General features: G+C 35.7%; 2 protein-coding genes and 1 pseudogene across 3 annotated transcripts in view; 1 reads left to right on the top strand and 2 right to left on the bottom strand.

Moving 5' to 3' along the window:
* LOC119529081 (regulatory factor X-associated protein-like) overlaps positions 1–6,159 on the bottom strand; it is a 43,003-nt gene extending 36,844 nt beyond the window's left edge. The window contains exon 1 of the mRNA XM_037829153.1: positions 6,099–6,159. Within this exon, the coding sequence (XP_037685081.1) occupies positions 6,099–6,159 (61 nt within the window). The remainder of the gene's footprint in view (positions 1–6,098) is intronic.
* The window catches only part of ANK2 (ankyrin 2), a 739,617-nt gene that overhangs the window by 447,784 nt on the left and 266,046 nt on the right, over positions 1–25,787 (bottom strand). The window lies entirely within an intron of this gene.
* LOC119529080 lies at positions 6,186–7,027 on the top strand (annotated as a pseudogene).

The raw sequence follows: 25,787 nt of genomic DNA, 5'->3' as shown, positions 1-25,787 counted from the left end.
GGGAATATTGTCAGAGAATATTTACAAACTTGAAATTCTTACTGAATGATTAAGTAAAAAATGAATTTACAATATGATCACAAATTTTCTTTTAAAAAGTGTATATATGTGTGTGTGTGTGTATATATCCATTTTTAAAGGACATTAAAACTATTTATCATGACTAATACAAATAATTTTCTAAATTTTCTACTGGTAATACATATTACTTTTATCATGATAAGACATTTTAAAAATTATGCTAGAAAAATACATATGAAATTTATGCTAAAATTTTATAAATGAAAATTATTTGAGTATATTTTAATTTTTTAATGATCCACAAAGGATATCATAAATTTAATCAAATATTTATTATATAAATTGGATGTACAGCTTATGTTCACAAGGAGATGGAAACATATTATCATAGTTTCTTCCTAATGTATTTTGACCCTTAATTTATGCAATTACTATAATAGAAGATGTTTGAAGACGTCAACTGAAGTTTTATACTTAATGCAAAAGACACAATCCTACTTAAAAATACTGAATTAGGTTTTTCTAAATTTGAAAGTATCAAAGTTACTCATAAATTTTCATGCTTTTGTAAAATCAGACAATAAATATTTTTTTTAAAATACAGTGTTACACTGTTTCCTATAACAGGAATATTCTAACCAATATGAATGTGATTCAAAATATCATCTAGAGATAAAAAGACACTAAAAATGGATAATGTTATGCATTTTTGGAAATAACATAGGAATACAACAATAGGACATGGCTTACTAATAATGTAATACAATATTATAATTATGCAATGACTGAACGATGACTGAAGGCAACCATGGCAGTGATTACAAGGCATGGGTGAGTGTAAATAGTTGACTACTGTTGACCCTGTAAAGGGTCGTAAAATATGAAACCATGTTAGTGTGTTGGAGTTATCATTATTTGTTTAATTTCCAATTTGAAAGAAATGTTAGATTTGTTGTCTACAAATTTGATTCTTGCAAATGATCACATTCTGTAGAGATATAGTTCAGCCTCTACATTTTGTGGAAGGTTTTCTTTAACTTTTTTTTTACTGGAGGAAATATGTGAGAACAAGTACTTTATTATTTCAATTTTATAGAGACATCCATTGAGACTGAAAAATGTCATGGAGAGAAATAGTGATTGGATTGGAAAAGAAATTCAACCCTACCATTCTCTGGATATTTGCTATAAGCCAAGTGCTACTCTTCTACTGTGGCCCATGGATTATTTTTAGTTATCAAATTTTTTAACTAAGAAACTGTTTCTGTAGGTTTAAGAATGACTAAAATCTAAGTAATCTTTTTACACAACTCCACTCAAACCAAGAGCTGTAATTACCCTGGGTGCAATGATATTTTGACTATTGGAGGTTGGGAAGCAGTAACAGACACATGCAATAGATTGAGTTCACAGGAAAGAATATTTTTGCCTTGCACAACATGAGCAATAAAGCTAGAAATGGGCTTTAGTATCATCAGGATTGTTAAAATTTAAAATAGTCAACGAAAGCAATAGTTGGAAATACCCATGGCTTTGAAAGAGGAAGGATTAAGTCAAAATACATTCTTATATTGCTTTCAGAGGAGGGAACATTTTGAAATCACTTGGAAAATGCAGTCACATCACCAGGACACCAGAATTAACTAGATGTAAAGGAATATGCCACTGGCTATTTAAACATTTCATCTGGTTTCTTCTTGTTGGTAAGCAGTATAAAAAAATTAAATGATAGGAAACAAAGTAGATAATCAGGAAATATTTAGCTAATAGCTGAAAAAAACCTGGGGTATAAAAAGAAATAACACCTGGCATACAAAGGATTAGCAAGAAATCTACCAGGAATTCTTAGAGTAAATAATTTCCTTTTCTATCCATATTAGAATTTAGTTAAGGCTCAGTGAAGTTACGTCATGCTCCTCTTTCAATAAATTAGCGATTCTCAAATATCCCACAACGCTTTTTAAAATACAGATGCCAGAGTCCTCTACCCAGAGATTCTGATTCTGTAGGTGTAGGGTGGAGCTTAGACATTTGTTTCCTTAACAAGTTTCCATTATTTAAGCAGAACCAAAGTTTGGGGACCACAGACGATTAATATTTCTCAACTCTGGCTGCACACTGTAGGCACTTTAGGAGTTTTTTAAAAATTCCTAGGCCCAGGCCCCAGCCCACACAAATTAAATCAGAACTTCTGATGGAAGGTTCAAGTATCAGTATGTTTGAAAAGATTCTCAACTCACTATCATGAGCAGACAGAATTGAGAACCACTGAGATTATTTTGACTTCTCACAAACTCTTCAGTCAGCTCCACTCGTTACAATTACGCCAGCAATTTTTATTTGCAGACATTAGCACAACACCTTACATTAAGAAGGAGAGAAAACTGCGATTGAAAAGTTGATCATAGACACATGGTACAATAGTTCCAAACACAACAAAGAGAAATGTAGCCCGCTTTCATTCTGGTTATGTATGTTTTATAATCCACAAAAAGAAAATGGTATTTGCAATCTATTTTATCTACAGATAGATAAGGTAAGGCATTAACTCTAAAGAGTTGATGAGGAATTTTTATTTAAAGTGTTTAGAACCTATTAAAGAAACGAGGAACTTATTAAGCACACAATTTTCCTTTCTCTGTCCCACATTCAGAAACTTTGTAGCTTTGTTTTGGTAGTTTTGGAGGAAAGAACGTTTCTGCTTGATGAAAAGTTTTGAGGTGGAAACAAGTAACTGCTACTCTACAGTAGCAGACAAAAAACAAACAAAAAAACTATGAAAAGACCATCACCATATCTTCAATTGTCTTTTTCCTACCTACAAGGAGAGTAGCACTCATCAGTTTTGTTGCTATTGTTATACTGACTTTTAGAATCCAGAGAAAGCATTTGTTTTTCTGCATACAGAATTCATTACAACTAGATCAGACAAACACTTTCCATGGGCTGGCTGCCCAGACAAAGAAATAGGTTTTTGTACAGAACTCTTCTCTGTAGTGACATTTTTTAATGGAATTTTAACTGTAGCCTGTTTGAGTCTGTTAAGAACACTATTAAAAACAGCACAATAGCAGTTACTTAAATAATTTACATAAACTAAAGAATTTATAATACACCTTAAGTAACAACAGTGCTACCCAAGATTGATATGGAAACTGAGTATTACAAATACCTTGGAAATCTGGTTATTTGTGTAAGCTTCTGATAATAAAGAAATATGGTGAACTGAGAAGACACTGCAAAGCATGTTCTAAGGAAAAGAAATCTTTCTGAACCTTGGTTTTATCTATAAAATTGAAGTAATGATACCAACTTCAATTTCCTTAAATGGATGCTGCGATGGTCAAAAGGGGAAAGACAAGTGAGGAGACTTGGCAAACCTAATATATAAAATAAACTACCCTTATTACTATGAAAATGCCATATTTGAGGAAAACAATGGTATAGTCAAATTTTAATAAGTTTAAAAAATTGTCACTAATTTATTATTTTAAAGAATAAATTTATTAAGAGAATCATATTTATTTATTTTTAAATTGATTTAATTCTGGTCGTGCACTAAGTGTAATCTGTTACATGCTCAGGGTTGAGGACTAATGGATTCTTTTTAAAAATAGAGGTTTGGTGTTCTGGTTCTTAAAAAACAAGCAGATAAACAGGAGAAAAACAATAATTATATTTGGGAGCCAGAAAAATTATGTAAGAAAAAAGAAACGTCTTATGTTTCTGATGTAATAATCAATTCACTTATTTTCTGTGACTTTGGGTGGTTTTAGAAATGAGATACAAAAAATATATAATGGAAAAAAAAAAAAAAAACAGCACACACTATCACAGTTCCTCCTCTGGCTTAGAATCCATTCTACATACATTTCATCTAGTCATTTCATCCACGCAACTTTTCCTTCAGAAGAGGTCCTCTGGCTTAGTGATACCACTGATAGTACTGGCATCATATTATATTATATTATGATTTTCTCAGGAGTTCTTCTCTTAGATAATGCTATTCATCTGAGTTGTTTTGCTTGGAAACACAAAGACTTTTTTTTTCTCCACCTAGGTTATTTTAAATAAATTATTATTATTACTAATGTCGCCATTGGAGAACACCAGAATGAAAAAAAACACTTTTTTTTCCTCGTTTCACACTGTTTCAGCTGCTTAACATTAAATCAGGATGAACCCAGGCTTCCTGATTGCGGGAGCTTTTGTAACTCCACAGGTCTGTGGCAGATTTCAAATAAGGGAGCCTCTCAAATTGGGCTGACTTTAAGGCACTCCTCATGAACCCACCAAGTAATTGAGCTGGATTTGAGAAGGCCATTGCCAGTCTCCCTAGGTCTATTAGCCAGTATGTATTTTACTTCTCTTCACTCTTACTGCCGCACTTCCAGTGGTAGCAGTACTGTTTACAGCCACATACATGAAAACTTTTTAGTACGCATATTCCTACATATCAACACATGTGAGACAGGAATTGATTAATTAATTAATTAAAGACAATTATACTACAGAGACTCTCTTAAGTAAAAAATTAATAATAATAATTTACCTATCTATATGTGTTTATGTTCCATAATATCATCAAGTTTCTAGATCTTCACTTTTTCACCTTTGCATCAATTCAGTTACATAAATATTGACAGAGCATTAGAGAAACAAGAGTAATTTTAAAACTCCCTAGGGAGCATCCTCTTATCTAACAGTGGGGAGAGGGTGGGGAGATTGCTTCAAGAGCAAAATAACACTTCTCTTAAGGAAGCTTTCTCTCCCCAGAAAATCTGCTTCATTTGGAGGTTCAGTTTAGGGTCCCCCTCTGCATTTTCAATCTCTTTTTTTTCCCAATAGGATAACCATTATCATTTGGTAGGAATAAATATGTGGTTCCATATATTACAAAATAATAACACTTCCAAACATATTTTTCAGGTAGAGGCCATTCAAGAAACATACCAAAATGTTGACCATGTGCAGTACATATTAAATCTTTAGACAAGGGAGATACTGCAGATACACTTCAGACAAAATTAAAAGGCTACTTTAAAATATATGCAATACTAGTATAAACAGTGCCTATCTTCCTTTCCTTAACCATTAAATTTAATTAGCACCCAGAATATTCAGTGTCTTTCCCTATTACACTCTCGTCATTCAATTCCAGTTTCAGGACCCAAAAGGGTAGTGACTTAGGATCATCCACAAGGATTACCTTACGGATGCCCAATATTTATAAAATGAAACGGCTCTTTTGAGGAGGAAGGGTAGAAAAGGAATTGTGCTTAATGTTTTTGCTTAGCATTATCTCCTCTGCATTAAATGCAAAGACTAGCACACAGTAGGTTACTGATACGTACCTATTAAATGAACGAATGAATGCCTGTACTTTTCTATTAAGAAAATTTATTTAGAAAACAAGATGGCATCCACATTAATATCTCTAAACAGAGGTATGGGCCCTTCAGTTTACCCCTTCCTCCAGATCCTACAACCAAAAATTAGAAGACAAATATTGGCAATTGTATATTCAGTGTTTTATTATGCCTGGCATATAACTACATATAGCATATTTGCTTTTAATAAGTTACATTTCATGACCAATAGACTAGACTCCCATTGTAGAATCATTCTATGTGCATATCATGTAGTAAATTGGTAGTTCCTTATGTAATCAAGTACACAATAAATTCATTTTCATTTAAAATTTTTTTGCAACAGAATATTTTGTAATTTAAAAGATTTTGGAGGTGCACAGGTGCAAAATGATGCTGGGAAAACTGGATAGCCTCATGCAAAAGAATGAAGTCAGACTGCTAGCTCACACCATATACAAAAATCAACTCAAAATGGATCAAGGATCTAAACATAAGAGCTAAACTAGAAAACTCTTAGAAGATAATTTAAAACTTTTAATTTAAAATAAGTTTAAAACTTTTGTGCATCAAAGGGAATTACCAAGAAAATGAAAAACCCTACAGAATGGGAGAAGACATTTGGAAACCATATATATCAGATAAGGTTTTAATATCCAGGAATTTATAATGAACTCCTATAACTCAACAACAAGAAGACAAACAAACCATTTTTAAAATGGGCAGAGACAAGCAGCTGCAAAACCGAGCAAAGGAGGCAGGAGCCCATGCGCTAGCAGTTGTTGAGTGGGCACAATGGCCGGGATCACCACCATCATGGCAGTGAAGCACAAGATCCAGGTTCTACAGCATCAGGTAGATGCTAGAGAGGGAGCTGAGCATCTCCAGCGGGAAGAGGTGGGAGAAAGGCAGGCCTGGAAACTGAGAAAGGCTGAGGCTGAGGTGGCCTCCTTGAACCGTTGGATTCAGCTGGTTGAAGAGGAGCTGGACTGCACTCAGAAGTGCCTGGCCACTGCCCTGCTAAAATTGGAAGAGGCAGAGAAAGCTGCTGCTGAGAGTGGGAGACGGATGAAGAATATTGAAAACCAGGCTTTAAAAGATGAAGAAAAGATGGAACTCCAGGAAAACCAACTCAAAGAAGCTAAGCACATTGCACAATATGCAGATCAGAAGTACCAGGAGGTGGCTCCTAAGTTGGTGATTATTGAAGGGGACTTGGAACGCACTGTGGAATGAGCTGAGCTGTCAGAGTCCCGCTGTCAAGAGATGGATGAGCAGATCAGACTGATGGACCAGAACCTGAAGTGTCTGAGTGCTGCTGAAGAAAAGTACTCTCAAAAAAGAAGACAAATATGAAGAGAGAACGATTCTTACTGATAAACCTAAGGAGGCAGAGATGTGTGCTTAGTTTGCTGAGAAATTGGTAGCTAAGCTGGAAAAGACAATTGATGATTTGGAAGATATGCACCAAAGAGGAGCATCTCTTTACACAAAGAATGCTGGAACAGACTCTGCTTGACCAGAATGAGATGCAGAGCGTCCCAGTCTCGCCCTGCCGCTGCTCGTCCCTTTCACCCCGATTCCACCTGGGGCCAGCCTGCCTGAAGCTGACCTTTAAACCAAGCACTGACCTTTAACTGGAAGGCTACTTTCTCCTCTCGCTGAACACCCACACACCCACCCACCCATCCCTGGCCCGGTTTCTTTTTCACCAAACTGCCTCTGCCTCTCCCAGAGATTGCAGCTGGGCTAGGGGCTGAGCACTTTGGGGAACAACATTTAAGGGAATGTGAGCACAATGCAAGTGTCTTTAAATGCATGTTGTGATGTATACATTTTGTAATTACCCCCCTTTTTGTTGTTGCAGCAACCATTTGTAAAACATTCCAAAGAATTCCACAGCAATCTAATCCCTTTCTCATTTTTGGAAGGTAACTTTTCAACTTAATACATACTGTTCTCTCCATAGAGGAGGGAAAGAGGTTTGGGCCTGCCTCACTGAGAACCGAACGTAGCCCAGGGAAAGACTCCATTGTGGGAAACCTCATTGCTCCATACAAAGCACTAGCCAAACCAGAGAGGAGATTCCAGGAGTTCAGGTTTTCAGCTTTAAGGTATCTCACTTTTTTTCTCATCAGAAGTGACCAAATTAATATGATGAGACCTCTGAGACCAAATCTTTGTTCCCTCCTTTCTCTACCCTCTCCCCAGTCGCTACAGAAAGGATCACGTGCCTCTTATGTTGAGGTGACCGCTGATGTACTCTTTTGCCTCCTTTAAAAAAGAAAACAAGAGAAAATTACGTTTTTGCCACTGATTTAGCCATATGAAACATCTCAAAACCCTTTTCTGGGGCTGAAGCTGCTGTGTCTCACAAGTGCCACCTCATGCTTTGTATCAGCCCTGCTGAAGAAATCTTGAATAGCTTATGTACAAAACTTTTTTTATATTTTATGTTATTTTGAAACTTTGCTTCTTTGGAGTCTGGGCTGGCAGTAAGCCGATCTTTTACAATTCCTTTCCCCAGCCAGGTTCCCACTTTTAGGTGAGGTTTCGGTGAGGTCTGTTAGGTGTGCATCCTGCAGATAATTGGCTTAAAATTTACCCTCCTTGGTGTGGTCTCTTTTGGGGGCAGATTGGGAGAAAGAGAGAACCAATAATGCAACTGTTTTGATACTGAAAATTGACAAATTTCTTTTTGGAATGAAGATAAAGAACAGTCCCTCCCTCCATCCCAAAAAAAGATGGACAAAGGACTTGAATAGACATTTCTCCAAAGAAAATATACAAATGGACAATAAACACATGAAATGATCCTCAACATCATTAGCCAATAGGGAAATGCAAATTAAAATCACAATGAGAAAACACTTCACACCTACAAGAATGGCTATTATTTTATGAAATGGGAAAGAACGTGTTGGAGAGGATGTGGAGAAATTGGAACTCTGGTGCATTGTTGTTGGGAATGTAAAATGGTGCAGATACTGTAGAAACCAAAATGGCAGTTTATCGAAAAGTTAAATATAGAATTATTATTTGACCTGGCAATTCCACTTCTTGATATATACCCAAAGAGGATGAAAACAGAGTCACAAACAGATACATTCACATCAATGTTTTTAGCAGCATTATTCACAAGAGCCAAAAGCTAGAAGCAACCCAAATGCCCATCAACAAATGAATGGATAAACAAAATGTGGTATATACACTCCATGGAATATTAAGCCTTAAGAAAAAATGAAGTTATGAGAGATGCTGCAACAGAGAAGAACCTCAAAAACAGTACGCTCAGTGAAACAAGCAAGACACATAAGGACAAAAATTGTACTTATAACAGATGACTAGAAATAGATTCACAGAGATATAAAGCAGATTAGAGTTAACAAAGGGGGTGGAGGATGGGGGAGGAGGGAAGAGGGAGTGTTTGTAAAATAAAAATAGCATAAGAAAAAAAGCAATAGAAATAAAAAAAAAGATTTTGGATTGAGAATTAAAGGACTAGAGTTCTAGTTTTCCTTGCTACTAATGCTTTCACACCTATCTGCCAATGGAAACTTAAAATATAGAATCTCTAAGGTTCTGGTCCTTTCACTATTAAGAACCCTTAACTTGAGCATAATCTTAAATTATTATAGGAGTGAAAGGTTTGTGCAGCCATTTGGCCCATTAGGTAAGACTGATACCTAGCTCAGGAAAAGAATGCATCTTCTTATTTTTCGTATTATTATAAAAGTAATATACAATATTTTTAATGTTTTAAAGGATGAAAAGTATTCAAACTACAACAACTATTAACATAGTGGAATTTTTTCCCACAAATTGTTTAAGTACTTATGTGTTTTACTGAACTTCAACTCTATATGATTCGTATCAAAGAATTATTTCCATTGTCTTTTTTCCACTTACATTATATATTTAAATTTTATTGCATGTTTTATTAACATAATTTTAATATGAGCACAGTTAGTGTAACATTTTCCACAATTATAAACATATTTGACTAGGTAGTTTTTTACATCATTAGGATTGTTTCCTTGGGACAGATTTCTAGAAGTTGTCTTCTTGGTTATATCTATTTTTATGAGTTTAACTTATTAATTATTTTTCAAAAATAGCATTCTGTTTTACTCTAAAACCAGCACACAACCCCCACTTATAAACATAGAATTGCTATACTCTCAGTATTACGAAAAGCAGAGACTGCCAGATAATCTTCTGAACTTTTCCATTTCTAAAACTAGCACCTTTCTACCCTCAAAAGAGATCTTATCAAAGACTCTACTATATTTTGCTATTCTTATCCATTTATAAATAAATATTGGTTAATGGTCAAATAAAACTAAATATATCAAGAAATCCATGGCTAGTAAAAAAACAAGAATTATTGCACTACAGAGCTAGTGCTAGATGAAGTCTACAAGACACCTCCTGTTTAACATTTTACAGTTCTTAGTAGTCTGTTTATATTTGAATTATGTATAGAATGGAGCCATATGGGTTCCTAGTGCATAATCCCTTCCATTTAATTACTTTATCTCCTTCTTCCTATGGACAGTAAACAGCATAGCTAGAGTTCAAATAACATCCTGCCTTAGTTCAGAAAATAATTTGACAGAAATATTTTTGCCATTCTAAAACTATAGAGGGAACTGATGATTTTCAGGACTGACATGTTCCTGAACTGGCTTATGGGAAGAGAAGAAGGAAGGAAGGAAAGAAGGAAGGAAGGAAGGAAAGAAGGAAGGGAGGGAGGGAGGAAAGGAAGGAAGGAGGGACAAAGAAAAGAAATATAGAAGAGGGAGGGAAGAAGACAGAGAAAAATATCCCACGGCAAATTTAATTTAATATAAAGGGACCAAGCCATTCACATAGTAATAACACATAGGTACTGAAATTTTGTTTGGGTTTAAAATATGTACAGAATACAACACAAACAGTGAATCCTATTGTAAATGATGGACGATAGTTAATAGTACAATTATTTAAATGTTCTTTTATGAATTGTAGCAAATGTGCCATAGTAATACAAGGTGTTAGTACTAGAGTGGTATATAGGCACTGTATTTTATGCATGATTTTTCTGTAAACCTACAACTTCTCTAATAAAAAAAAGAAGTTAATGCATTGTTCTGAGCCTGTAAAATGCCAATCTATATATTCTAATAACTTCTTTTCACCTTTACATTTATACAAAAAAAGATATATTGATTGTGTCACTCCAGCTACCTGAAAGAGACTGAAAAATTTAGATATTTATAGGGTAGATAAGACCACTGTGGCTGGTCCCTGTTTATCTTCACAATACATGAGATGCTTATTGGATCAACAAATGCCTTGTAATATTCCTTAACAAAGTTTAAGAAGCAAGCTTCAGTGTCAGGCAAGCAAAAAAACTACCTTCTGGCAGAATGGAGGGTCAGGAAAAAGTCAATAATTCGGCCTCTAGAGAATGCCAAAAGTTTGATTTCCTTTATAGGAAATTATTATCAATCAGTAAAAGTCCCATATGAGACATGCTAATGTGATGATTAAGTTCATGTGTTAACTTGGCGAGGTTATGATATCCAGGCCTGATTGTTACTGTGAAGTTATTTCATGGATTTAGATCATCAGTAAGTGATTGTTCTACAATCAACTGAGGAGATTGCCTTTAACAATAGAGAAGTCTCATCTAATCAATTGAAGATCTTAAAGGAAGAACTGATGATTTCAGCAGTCAGAAGGGAGAATTTCCATCTCTACTTCAGCCAGCCAGGTTCTCCTGGGAATTCATGAAAAAACCTTCATCAGAGTCCCAAGCTTGTGGCCTGCCCTATGGAATTAGGATTGTCCAGCCCCACAGTTGTGTGAGCCAATTCTTTTAATAAATCTCATAATATTTATTATAATTTATTATAATCTCATAATATTTGTGTGTGTGTGTGTGTATCCTGTTGGTTCTGTTTCCCTGGAGAACTTTGACTAATACAGCTGATGTCAAAGTCCTGCAATTGATGCAAACTAAACATATGTAATCCTCTCAACAAATAACAAAATTCTCCCCTCAACCCCACATGTGAAACGATGAAAGTCCCCAAGTCTCCGGAGGGTTAGAAATGAAAGGCAAGGGTATCCTCTCTGTTAACATCTCCCTCTTTGGAAAATTGTAAGAGAACTCTGGCCTTTAAGTTTCACACAGAATCAAATACCAGAGTATGGTACTTCAATTTTTTCTGGAATGATGCAAAACAGTATAGCTCAGAACAATGAAACTGTATTAGAATTCTACTATCTAGTAGTACTTCTCTAAATACATGCAATCCCAAGCATGCAGAATACTAAGTTTAGCAAGTTGGCAGAAAGGAATTCACATTCAACCCAAAGTAACAAACAAACAAAATCCCACAAGAATGCAGCATGATAAAGTGTATTTGTTATGATACATCAGTTTTAATTTTTTATTATGAAGAATATTCATGGTGCACTTTCCCCCTAGATATTAAATCTTAGATGAGAAGACTCTCCGGGGTGTCAGGGGTGAGTAGGGCAAGTAGAAAGTGCTAGAAAAAAGAAAGGGGAAAAAAGATAGTATGGACACAGAGAAAAACAGAAAAACAAAAATCAAAATAGTATCTATGTTTTAGAAGTGGTACAATTAGTTTCAGTCTGTATTATTTCTACCACAAACTGAGGAAAAATTTAAATGCACCACACATCATAATTTTTTGCTTATTTAAGAGAAAGTCACTAAAATTCCCATATGGGCTCTTAAACTAACTGAAATTTTCAGCAAGAAAAAGGAAAAAATATCCTGTTTAAGGAGAAAAGTAGTGTTTAGTAATATTTTCCTGGAACTATTTTTCAGTATTCAAGCTATAAATTATACTTGCCTGAGCAATAGATAGAATATTAAACATCATTTCTTGTCCTTTCTGTCTACACAGTTGTGATGGTTTGGAGCTGTATGTACCCCAGAATAAACTTGTTCTTAAATCCAATCCATTCCCATGGGTGTGAACCCATATTAAGTAGGACCTTTTAATGAGGCTACTTCAGTTAAGGCATGACTCACCTCATTCACAATGGATCTTAATTACTGGAGTCTCTTATAAATGGAATGAAGACAGAGGAAGAAAGAAAGCCATGGAAGCAAGAAGCTGAAATCAACAAAACTCAGAAAAGAAGGGAGAGGCCAACAGAGGCTGCCACGTGTCTTGCCATGCCGAAGAGGAGCCAAGGATCCTTGGCAGCCAGTCTGTGGGAAGAAAGCATCACTGTGATGATGCCTTCATTTTGACATATTCTCAGACTCTAACTATGAACAAATAAATTCCCATTGTTTAAGCCAAACCTTTTCATAGTATTTGCTTTAAGCAGCCTAGGAAACTAAAAGAGCAATGTGCAGTGGGAAAGCACATGAAGACAGATTAGGAATGTGAGGCAGATTACAGCACCTCTTGGGTTAGACTCCAGGGTCAGACACATCTGACTGTAAACCCCAGGCTCTAATCTTGAGCAAATCCAATTCTGGTCTGGATTCCTTATTTGAAAAATGGAAATTTATAAGTTGTAAAGAAGGATTAAATGAAACAATACCTGCAAAATATTTAGAATAATGCTTGGCATATCCTGAGTGCTCAGTCAACATTTTCTAGACTGATATTGCTGCTGCTATTGTTGTTATTTTTATAGCTCTCCTAATCACTCTTGATCTTGGTCAAGTCACTTTGCCCCTCTGTATCCAATTTCCTTACCTGGAAAATGGGAATAACAATAACCACCATACAGGTTTGTTAGGAGGAGCAAATTAGACAATATGTAGAAGCATTTTTTAAAAGTAAAAGGAGCTATGTAAGTATGTCCACAAGGTATTCTAGTTTAATTAGATCTGTATTATTATAATGTTGATAATTTGGATTTTTGCATATATTTTATGTTTTCTTCATTTTTATTAAATTATAAGCTCAAAGGCTTAAAACATACTTAAAAACAATCTGTTCCTTAACACGCACTAATGGAAGAGAACAAAAAAACATGCCTAATATGCTGCTAAAACATAAATTAGAAACTCGAGAGTGGTTCTTTTTCATGGTTCTCCATTTTCCCAGAAAAATAACAATGGCTCAGACAGAAAAGATAAATTATATTCAGTGGTGTATTGGAGCTGGCTCATACTGGCTTATGAGAGCCAAGTGTTAAATATTCATTAATTTTGTAGTCCAGTTGTCAACATAGTATTTAAATTATATAAATTCACAGTTAAATAAATTATATTAAAAACAAAGTGATATGTTTATTAAACTCATCATTTCCTATTTATTTTACTACATTTTACTATTATCTATGCTTTTGAAGATACTATGTCTTACAATATGCTGTTGGAAATACTATATATGTTGTGTTACTGTGTGTGCTGGTTTGGATGTATTATGTTCCCCAAAACGCCATTATCTTTGATGCAGTCTTGTGTGGGCAGACATATTAGTGTTGATTAGATTGTAATTCTTTGAGTGTTTCCATGGAGATGCAACCCACCCAACTGTAGGTGATGACTCTGATTAGATAATTTCCATGGAGGTGTGGCCCTTCCCATTCAGCGTGGTCCTTGATTAGTTTACTAACGCACTACATAAGCGCAGACAGAAGGAGTGAGCCAAGAGGGACACTTTGAAGAACGCGTAGGAGCTGAGAGAGGAACATCCTAGGAGAAAGCCATTTTGAAACCAGAACTCTGGAACAGGAGCTAGCTATGTGCCTTCCCAGCTAACAGAGATTTTCTGGACACCACTGGCCATCCTCCAGTGAAGGTACCCTTTGTTGATGCATTACCTTGGACACTTTATGGCCTTAAGACTGTAACTGTGTAACCAAATAAACCCCCTTTATAAAAGCCAATTCATTTCTGGTGTTTTGCAAAAGGGCAGCATTAGCAAACTAGAACACTGTGCATCACTTTTCAAATCTGTGCTCAGTAATATCACACAGGTAGATTGAAACTGGCCATCGTGGGAATACGTGCATGATGGAAATTTACAAATACTACACATAAGGGTATTTTTTAGTGCCAAAGCTGAAAGAGATGTGAGTTTAATGAATACAATTTTGATTATATTTTGAATATAATAATTAATGAGTATCATTTAGGATGAGGAATGGTTAAATAGTATATCACATATCAAATTTAATGATAATTGGGAAAAGAGTTAGTGGATTGGGATACAACTCCACGTGTCAAATCACAGTTAAACTGCAACCAGAGGTTGGCTACAGATATAAGAGTTCAGCAAAAATTAATGAAAGCATTCTGTGATAATCAATTAACTATATAGAATTTAAATAAAGGGTATTTGCATATTTTATTTTATAAATTGTGTACTTATATAAGTAAACTTTATTTAAAAAGTTTATAAATGTATGCATATGTTTACATTGATTTTCAGAGAGCTGGCTGTCAAACAGTTACCAGCCCACCACTGATTTATTATCAGACTCTAAGATATAAAGCACTAATCTTGGGAAAAAAACAAGCTATAACCTAAAATCGTTAAAAAAAAAAAAAAAAAGAGAGAGGAAAAAAAGGGAAAGTAATCTTCATCCACTAGGTGGCAGTAACAATGATTAATAATCTCAGAAACAAACTAGAAGGAAAAAAATTTTTAAAGAAATGACTTCATCTGTTTTCTTTTTATTTGATTCATTAGATTAGGAAAGGAAATTATGGCTCTTTTTTTAAAAGTTGTCTTGTTCTAAATGATTATTAAAATAACCAATGCTTAGAAAATGAACAACATATAGATTAAAATGACCCAGGTTAATCACTGTCAATATTTTGGTGAGTATCATTCTAGACTGTTCTGCAAAAACAGTATTACACTATATATAAATTTGGTAATCTTATGTTTTAACCTACTATATAACAGACATCTTCTTATGTCAATAAACAGATATATAACACCATCTTTAGTGAGTGCATAATACTTGGTTATTTGGATACATTGCATTATATTTAATTATATTTAATCAATTTCCTATGTATTAGCAGACATTTCATTTACTGATAATTTTTCCTATCATAAACAATACTCTGATAAAACAACTATATATGTATATAGTTTGTGCACTTGTCCAACAATTTTCTTAGGATAAATTCTTAGATGTGGAATTATTGGCTCATAGGTGGGCATATTTAAAATTTTGATTCAAATTGCTAAATTTCCCTGCAGAACTATTGTGCCAATTCATACCTTCAAATTTAAGAATATACTATTTCACAAACACTGAGTATTTTCATACTTTAATCTTATTCAATCCAATAGGTAAATATTGTATGTAATTTTATCAATAATTTTCTATTAATTCCTTCATTCATTAACACATTTATTCAACAAATACATGAGAGTCCTCTGTGGCCAAGCACAAGACACACTGGATAAAACAGAAACTATGTCCTTGATTTCAAGAGGTTTATATTCAAATAGAGGGAAGTGGTAAATAACAAGTGACTCAGGGAGGTTCTGAGTTGAAGGGCATTAGAGTAAAAACCTGAGTGAAAAAGAATGAGGCTAATAAAATCTGTGGGTATAGACGGGAAGTATTCCATGCAGACAGAACAGCAAGTTATTTGTAAGACAGAACACCTAATCATATTTATGTGTATTGATCAACTGCATTTGTTCTGCATTGAATTGTCTATTTCTATCTTTTTTTCATTTTTCTATCATATTTCTATCTTTCTTAATGATATCTCATTATATATTGAGAATATTTACCCTTTGTTACAGTTGGTTCTCATTGTATAATTTGTCTTTTAACTTTGTTAATGATGCATGCCATGTGGAAGTTTTTAATTTGCACCTATTCTAATTGAGCCTTCTTTTCCTTTATGGTTTCTGGCTTTGGTTTAGAAAGTCCTTTCCAAAACCAAGATTACAATATCTCTTTTTTCTAGAATTTTTATCAACTTTTATTTTGCATTTTAATCATGAAACCATCTCAAAATTACCTTTGAGTATGGTATTGAAAGAGATCCAATTATTTTTGTTCCAAATTGGCTAGCAAGATATCCCAACACCAATAAGAAAGAACTTCCCCCAATTTATCTGATCGTTAAAACATTTGAAAAAGGGCATTTATAAAACTATGTGTTGGCTCAAAATTTAAGCTGAAGCCCCAAACTGAAACAAAACATCTAGATCCACCTCCACATGAATTAGAAGATCACAAAGCCAGGTCAGTGATCATAGTACAGAAGCCTATCCTATGGTAGAGATGCCTATAGATTCGTTAAGAATACTATTTATTTGAAGAGAATTTTAGGAGAATGCTCTGTGGTATTTTCCCTCAGTCAAGCCATGTAGGAAAAGGAGAAACTAAAAGAACCACTTTGGAAGTGTGTGCAAGTTTTACCTACCTGGGGGAGACACCAATCACTACTTTCAAAATGAAAGCAATGAAACTAGATTCAAGCAGTTAGCCTATGTCATCTTGACTTAGGAGGCATCACCCTGCTGGAGCAAAAGGACTCCAACAAGAAATGGTTTAATTGTACCACCTGAGCCACCTCAACAAAAGCTCCAGGGTGAGGGGCCCCAGAAAGTCAACAGGAGAAATATCTTGGAGATCTTCAAAGAACCCCAGTTGCCTCACAAAAGAGGCAGAAGAGGCAGCATTTGAACACCTGAAATAAAGAGAACATCTGATAGCCAGGTAAGTACCACAAACCACACTAGGTGAAAATGCCTTTGCTTTATTTCTCTATTCACTATCCTCTTTCTCTCAAGGCTAGATGATCGAAAGGGAAGGAGACGATGGGGAAAGAACAGTGAAAGAACAGGTCATACTCTCCTTCCTCCCCTCCCTACAGTGATCCAAATCAACCATAGGTCAGACATGAGCTGAAGGGAGAGAAAAACAAACAAACAAACAAAAAACCTTTAAATGGGTATGAGAATAAGTTTTTGTTTACATGGACTACACTTTTATTTTCTGAAAATGAGACTAGTGTCTGAAAACGTGACCAAAAAGCTATAGGATTGAGAGGACTGTAGCTATACAGGAAGCTCCAGGAATCAGTCCCTCCACCAAAACAACTATTGGACAGGAAGGAACTGTCTAAATCAACTATTTCAAAACTGTAGAGTCTAGGAGAACACTGTGTAGCATCAAGGAAGAGCAGAAGGAAGAGGCTGGCAAATTGCAATAAATACCAGTGAGTGAGTTGCACTCCATGCAACAGCAACCGTCACCCATCCCTCATTCTCACAGCACGCAGCAGTAAGGTACTGGTGCAGCTTGCTGGTGCCAGAGTGAGATATAAAAACCAACTCCCCAAGACCCCTGGGTATACAGTCTGAGGGCTGATCCCTGCTTTTGATTAGCTACTTCTGATCATTCAGGGTGGCTCTAAGGGCAGCCATTTTTCCAACCCATCCTGGACAAAGGCAGTGGAGGAAACTTAAACATGTAGGCTTCCTCCAAGCTGCAGAGTACAGTTGAAGGGCTGCGTTTGTTGGGCAGGGGCTGAGACAGGAAAGCGCAGCTTTCAGGAGCCAGGGGGGATCTCCTGGTGCCCTTCCTGGCTCCTCCCTAATCACTTCCCCAGGGCAATCTGGAGCCCTTGGCTCTCTCTTTGTAGGTTCCTGAGCTTGTTTCAGCTGGGAAAGACTGACTTGGGAAACTCCTCTCCAGTGTGTCTGCTTCCCAGAATTTTCCATCAACCAATTAATGGATACGCAAAATGTGGCATATACACACAATGCAATAGTATTCAGCCCTAAAAAGGAATGAAGTTCTGAAGTCATCATGCTGCGTGAAATAAGCCAGACACGAAAGTACAAATGTTGTGTGCTCTCACTGATAAGAAATATTTAGAATAAGCAAACTCATAGAGTCAGAATCTAGAAAACAGGTTATCAGGGGATGGTGGTGGTAGGAAATAGAGAGTTAATGCTTAAATTGTATAAAGTTTCTATTCAGGACGATGGAAACATTTTGGTAATGGATAGTGGCACAACATTGTGAATGTAATTAACAACAATGAATTATATATTTGAAAGTGATAAAAGGGAAATTTTAGGTTGTATATATGTTACTATAATAAATTTTTTAAATCTATGGGACCATACAACATGAACAGTGAACGCTATGGTAAATCATGGACTATAGTTAATAGTACAATTATTAAAATGAGCTTTCATCAATTGTAACCAATGTACCACACTACTGCGAGGTGTTAATAATAGGGTGGTACATTGGAACCCTGTATTTTATGCATGATTTTTCTGTAAACCCTCAACTTCTGTAAAAAAAAAAAACAAAATTTTTTTTAAAAAGCTATAGGATGATTTCAGATGATATTCAAGGCCAAGAATGACAGGAATGACAGCTCGTTTGAATGAAATGTTGGGAGAAAATCAAGCTGTGTCCTATATGCAACCCCTTCAATGAATCAAGTGAGTTACAAATTTATCATATAATTGGATTTCTTTCTAGATTCTATTCTGGCTCATTGAACTATCTCTTCTTTCATCAGGGCCCCATGGCTTTAATTACTAATTAGTGTTACTTTTAAATTTTCAAACACAAAAAACAAAGCATGTTCAACTTTGATCCAAACAGTTAAAATTTTATGTCACTTCTCCCAGGTGAACCATAGGTAAAAAGTGGGCAAAAGTAAACTCATTTATGTATATATGTATACTCATTTATGTATATATGTATACTCATTTATGTATATATGGATATCTTCTCCAATATGTTGACTTTCAATAAGTAGACAAAGGCACCTACCAGCCCTTGAAGCAGCTTTCTGTATTGATGATGCCCAGTTATCCATAATAGATGATACAAACTTGATCCTCTGTGATAAATTACTTTCAACCTACAAGGACTTCTCTATTTCCTTCTCCCATCTTTCCCTACTCTGATTTTTTAAATTCAGACAGAAAAATGTAAGCAGGAAAGTGATAGGGGTCTAAATGGATACATTAAGAACCATTTGTAATAAAATGACAAGGATGAACAAAGGAAGATTGTCTCAGAGCACTTAGTGGGGCCAGAAATTTTAACTTTAGTCATAAAGTTAGCAGACATCATAAGGTTCTCTTATGTGCCACAATCTGTTCTCCAGAAATACAGAAAAGAATGGCATCTTCACCAACCCTGAGTGTCGGGCTTCAACGTTCCATCCTCAGAACAACCCTGTATGTTAGGAATTAGAAACTCCATGTAATAATTAAAAAAAAAAAAAAAGTAGATGTCAAAGAGATGATTTAAATTACTGAAAGTGACATAGTTATCAAGTGAGCAAGCCTGGATTTGAACCCAAGTTCAAATCCAAGTTTGACAGACTTTGACTTGTGGACTTTCCATTACTTCCCATAAGCTCTCAAGCTAATTACTGTATGTTGCACCAAGTTTTTTCATTTCATACATTAATAGCTTAGATTTTATTAGTATTATACCTATGCTAAATATATGCCTTCTAGTTGCCTGGAAACAAAATTATAACCTTCAATGATGCAGATTCAAGTTGCCTTCCATGTGCAACTTTGCTCTGGATACCTACATACTTCTCTTTTCCATATTTTACGATTATGAAAATATAGTTAAATATTTCTAGTCAATTTTTGGCATAACTAAGAACAAACTATAAACAACTTCTTTGATCCCAAAGCAAAGATTTTCCTCAAATTTTGGGGCATATGTTATCTCTTAATAAGCTACATTAAATACATAACCATAAAATAGCTACACTTCATATAATCAGCCATTAACTGAATGGCACCACACTAAGAATAATGGTGGTTAAATTATTGTTTAGTTATGGTTTCTATCCCCAAAAGGCATAAAATATTATGTGAACATAATATGGATTAATATGCATGCAGATCCATTCACAGGAATGGATCATATGAGAGAAAATAATACTGCCTTGCTGTTTATGCATTGGTTTCATATTAATGTTAAATGGGAAAGGCAATCTAGAAAATATGGTTGAGTGAAGACTTTAGCTCTAAGAAAACACTATTCTTCAATTTGAAAGAATTGATCCACTAAATACAATTAACGAGGCAAGTGCATTTCAGAGGAAAGCTTGGTTTTAGTGTTAGAACACTTGTGTTTGGAGCCCAGCATTGCCACTTTCTAGCTATGTAACTTAGGAATCTATTAAGGCCTCAGCCTACTTACATATAAAATGGATTAATACCTACATCATCAGGTTGTTGTGAGAATGCAATTAAAAAATCTGTGCTAGCACCTGGCCTAATAGCCGACATTGTTTAGCATTCAATTTAAAGAAAATTAGCTTTTACTGGTATGAACGAATTCAAAGAAAAATGATATTGTTAGAAATAGTAATCAATGGGCAGCTACATCTGAATGCCTGAGAATTTCACCTTATTCACCTTTTAATTCTCCCCAAGTGCCATCTTCCTCACTTGGTGATCAATTTAACCACTCCTTTAAAGGTCTATCAGCAGTCTGTGCTTCAATCAAATGATAGGCCAGTCTTCAATTTACAAGAATCCTCATGGCACTCTGCCACATTCCAATTTTTGTTGCACTTAGGGCAGGCTATGAGCTAACAATAATATTCAGCCTGTTCACTTTCCCCTGTGTGCTCTGGATAATAAAGCTGACTCCACCCTCTACCTTACTATGTCCAGACTTCAGGAGGCAGGCCCTGCCCAGCAAGAGCTCCTTTCCAGGATATCCCTGGAATATCTGAATATTCTGAGATATCCCTGGCTCTTAGCCTCAGAAAAAGCTTATCTCACAAGACCCAGGAAAAACAACAGCAATAACTACACTTCTGTATCGAAAGTCCAGAAAATCACTAATTTTAAAATACTTGCTGATTCTAGTAGGATTATGAGTACAATTACTGAGTACCAAGAACAATGATTCCTCTACAGCTGACCCACCTGCACCAACTCCGGCTGATCACCATCTCCTGGTTTCCCACAGAGCCCAGGCTTACTGCAATGTTACCAAGAATATGGATGGGAGCTTATGTTGTGAGGCCAATCAGGCATGGACTCTAGGCAAGGCTCCATCCCTTATGATCTGTGAGACTTAGCAAAAGTGCCTTGACCTCTTAGAGCCTTGGCTCCTTATCTGTAAAATAGGCATTAAAATACAACCATCAAATAAGAAACAAAAAGAAAAAAAGAAAAAAGAAAAAAAAATACAACCATCAGCCCCATCTCAATCAAGATGGCAGGGTGAGGTACTTCAGGATCTCTCCTTTCCCTCACTCAAAAGAAGCTTTGAAAAACTAGCAAGAACTAGCAGAAACATCTTTCTCAAAGCTCCAGAAAACAGTTAAAGTACTGAGGCAAGATGTGAGTGCCAAATCAAAAAGGTCACTTAAAAGCAGTAGGATCCATGCCCCACCCCTCATTGGCCAGGCACAGAGCCTACCCACCCAGTGTGGATCCCTGTTCTGGTTCTGAGGGAGCAGAGTAAACCTTGTACCACCTGGTGGTGGCCTGAGGTGTTCCTACAGATTGTGGGGGACAGGCAAGTGGCTGTCTGGGGAAAGGGATTGTGGGCTATAGGACATACAATGCAGTGCTGGAGACTGTGAGGAAACCATTTCCTAGGGAAGAGATATTTATTTCCATGTAAAAAGGGGAATTCCTAGGGCCAAATGTGCATGCAGTTTGCCTAGGGCTATTCTTATTGTGTGAATAAGTTCTAAAGAACTTTGCAGGTGAATCTGCAAAGACTGGTGAAAGTGTTTTTTATTTCTTCCCTCTCCCTCTCTCTCTCTCTCTGTCTCTCTCTCTCTCTCTCTAATACCAGCTGGATACAAGCTTAAGGAACAGATGCCTCACAGTCTATATACCAATGATAACACATTGAGCTATCAAAATATCTGGGTTTCAACAAAAGATTGCAAAACATACAAAGAAACAAGAAGTGATGGCCCAGGCAAAGGACAAGATTAAAGCATTAGAAACCATAAATGAGGAGCACCAGACCCAGGACTTTTTGGACAAAGACCTTTAAAAAATGGTCCTAAAAATGCTCACAGAGCTACAAGAAAGCACAATGAATAAAGGAAATTAGAAAAACAAAAGATGAATGCAAAGAGAGTATCGAGAGAGATAGAAATTATGAAAAGGAACCAAACAGAGTTGAAGACAACAGTAATAGAAATTTAAAATTCCCTAGAAAGGTCACTAGGAGATTGATGCTGGCAGAAGAAAGATCAGTGAACTTGAAGATAAGACAATGGAAATCTTTCAGTCTCTGAGCAGAAGGAAAAAAAACGGAAAAAGGTGAAATCTGTGGGACACTAACAAGTGTATTAATATACACTTTGTTGGAGTCCCAGAAGATTAAAGAGAGAAAGGGGAAGAGAAGAATATTCAAAGAACTAATAGCTGAAAATGTCCCAAATTTAAAAAAAAAGAGGGAAAAAAAAACAAAAACAAACATAAAAACAAAACCATGAAAGTACACATCCAAGATACTCAGCAAACTCGACAGAACAAATCCAAATGGACCCATTCTGTTCCATATTATAATCAAATTGTCAAATGCCAAAGATAAAGAGAGAATCCTGAAAGCTGCAAGGGAGAAGCAACATGTACAAGAGAGCCTCAGTAAGGTTTAGTGCTGATTTCTCATCAGAAACCATGAAGGCAAGAAGGCAGAGGGAAGACATAATTAAAGTGCTGAAAGCATAAAAAAAAAAAATTGTCAATCAAGAATTCTACATCTGGAAAACTGTCTTTCAAAAATGAGGGGAAAAAAAAGAAAAGAAAAATGAGGGCGAGATTAAGACATTCTCAGATCAACAAAAGCTGAGGGACTTTGTCACCACTAAATCAGCCCTACAAGAAGTGCTAAAGGAAGTTCTGCAGGTTGATAGGAAAGATCACTAGAAAATTGACTGAAGCCACATGAAGAAATAAACGTCTCCAGTAAAGATAATGTCATGGGTAAATATACATACCAGTACCATTTTTTTATTTGTAACTCCACTTTTATTTCTTACAGGATCTAAAAGGTAAATAAATGCATAAAATGTGATCATAATGTATAAATATATAATTTGTTACAAAAACTACAGAAATGTGGGTCAGAAGAGTATAGGAACAAAGTTTATGTATTCTATGGATGTTAATTTATCAAAGAAAATGAGATTGTTATATATTTAGGATATTGAATTTAAGCCCCATGGTAACCATGGGAAAAATACCAGAGAATATGCAAACTTATAGAGACAGAGGGTACCCTGTTCTGTCGGGGGAATGGGGTGTCAATTCAAAATGGGTGTAGGGTTTCTGTTTGGGGTGAAGGGAAAAGTTCTAGTAATGGATGGGTGAGGTGCTGCAACATTGTGAATGTGATTAATTCTACTGAATGATACACTTGGGAGGGGTCAAATTGGGACGATCTATATTGTATATTTGTTTCCACAATTAAAAAAAAAAGAAAGATAAGCAAAGAGAAAATGGTAATTAAATGTAATACATGATACTGCATGAGATCTCAAAATGAGGAGAAAAGGTTCAGAAGGACAATATTGGGACAAAGAAAAAATAGGAATATAGAATGCAAGTTTTATATCAATGTTAAATTTCTTTAATTTGATAACTGCACCTAAAGTGATTACATAAGTGAATATACTTGTTCATTGGAAATGTAAATGGAAATATGTGTTCAATGACTATGATGTGCACAACCTACTCTCAAATGTTCAGAAAATTAGAGGGATGGGGGAGAGGGAGAGAGAGAGGGTAGTGGTGAATTGTGAACCCCTGTTTGGACGGGCTCTTGGTCTTGGCTGCATTCTGGTAGTTGTGAACCCATTGCAAATAAGATCTCTCCAAGATGTTACTTCAGTTAAGGTGTGGCCCAACTGAACTGGGATGGTGTAATTCCAATTACTGGAGACCTTTTTAGGAAGGTCACAGAGAAAGAAGCCATAGAGAAGAGCCATAAACTGGAAATCAATGGAACCTGGAAGAGAAAGGAGAGGATGCCACCATGTGCATTGCAAATTCATGAAAAAGCTGAGGAACCCCCAAAATCGCTGGCCAGTCAGAAGATAATGGCCCTGGAAGGAAGCAAGACTTCTAGCCTCTGAAATCACGAACCAATAAATCCTGTTGTTATGCTAACCCATTGTATGCTATTTGTTTCAGCAGCCAAGCTGTAGCAGATACATAGATGATAGATAGATAGATAGATAGATAGATAGATAGATAGATAGATAGATAGAAAGAAAGAAAGAAAGAATGATATGGCAAAAGCGGCAAAATGTTAAAACTGGTGGATCTATCTGGGCAGGGTGTGTGTGTTGGAGTTCTCCGTAGGGGATTTGTATTAGTTTTTCAACTGTCCTATACATTTGAAATTATTTCAAAATAAAAAGTTTAAATTTTGTTTAAATACAGCCATCACTTATTGTAAGGATAATATGATATAAACTAGCATTTCTCAAAGCACAGTCTGCTGAACTGAATTCTTGGAGGTTTCTTATATCTTCTAATGTACTCATGTTTAATTATTTTACCTCTTACAAAAAAAAATAAACTTCTTTTTCAGTGATAATTTGCAATTAGTAGATATTTTCAGATAATAAAACTTCAGTGTCTTCAATCAGTACACCTCAAACTAATGGATGTGGATGCATTCTCAGGTACGCTTTGTATAGTGACTGGTATGTGGTTACCATTCAGAAATGGTAGCCAGGAGTCAGTCATTTGTTAAATGCTTTTTGTGATTAGTCTTTATGTCCATTTTTATTTAACTACCTTATTACTTTAAAATCTTAATTCTAGATAGTAGGTAGAAATATTTACTATTTTTGATCTTATAATTCACCAATAATTCTTGTTCTCCTCCTTGTTCTCCAGGGCACAAGGTGGGCTGCACTTTTCCACAGTTGCTGCAGCCATTGAAATGGGGGTAGAAGTAACACTCATTACTTCTCAGTACACAATTCACCAAGTTCCTTCCCACTGCCACGGCAGGGAATAAAGTTCTGGATGGTGGAGGCTCCGCTAGCCTGTGCCCTGAAGGGAGAAGAGCCCCCACCAACCAAAAATGCACATGTGGTATGAACAAGAGATAAAGCTTTGCGGTTTTAATCCACAAGATTTTGGAGTTATTTATTACCGTAATTGGCCCATTTTAAATGACATACAGTTGGTTAACTAATTTGAATAAAAACTCGGACATCATATCTTGGTCTGAGAATGTCAGCTTCCACTACAGCATTGCCTTTTACAGTAAGGTAGCATTTCCTAAAAGGCAATCAGCCACGAGAGGGAGAGCAACTGTACTGTATCATATTCCTCCTCCAAGTCAAGGCGCCATCTTCACCAGTCGAGTAATGGCTGTGTCACCTCTCTCATTCCCTCTGATGCCCTCTATAACCATATTTTGCTTTTA

The sequence above is a fragment of the Choloepus didactylus genome, chromosome 3 (assembly GCF_015220235.1).
Source record: "Choloepus didactylus isolate mChoDid1 chromosome 3, mChoDid1.pri, whole genome shotgun sequence".
Classification (NCBI taxonomy): Eukaryota; Metazoa; Chordata; class Mammalia; order Pilosa; family Megalonychidae; genus Choloepus; species Choloepus didactylus.
Note: the sequence above shows the minus strand (reverse complement) of the source record. Positions and strands in the feature narration are given on the sequence as shown.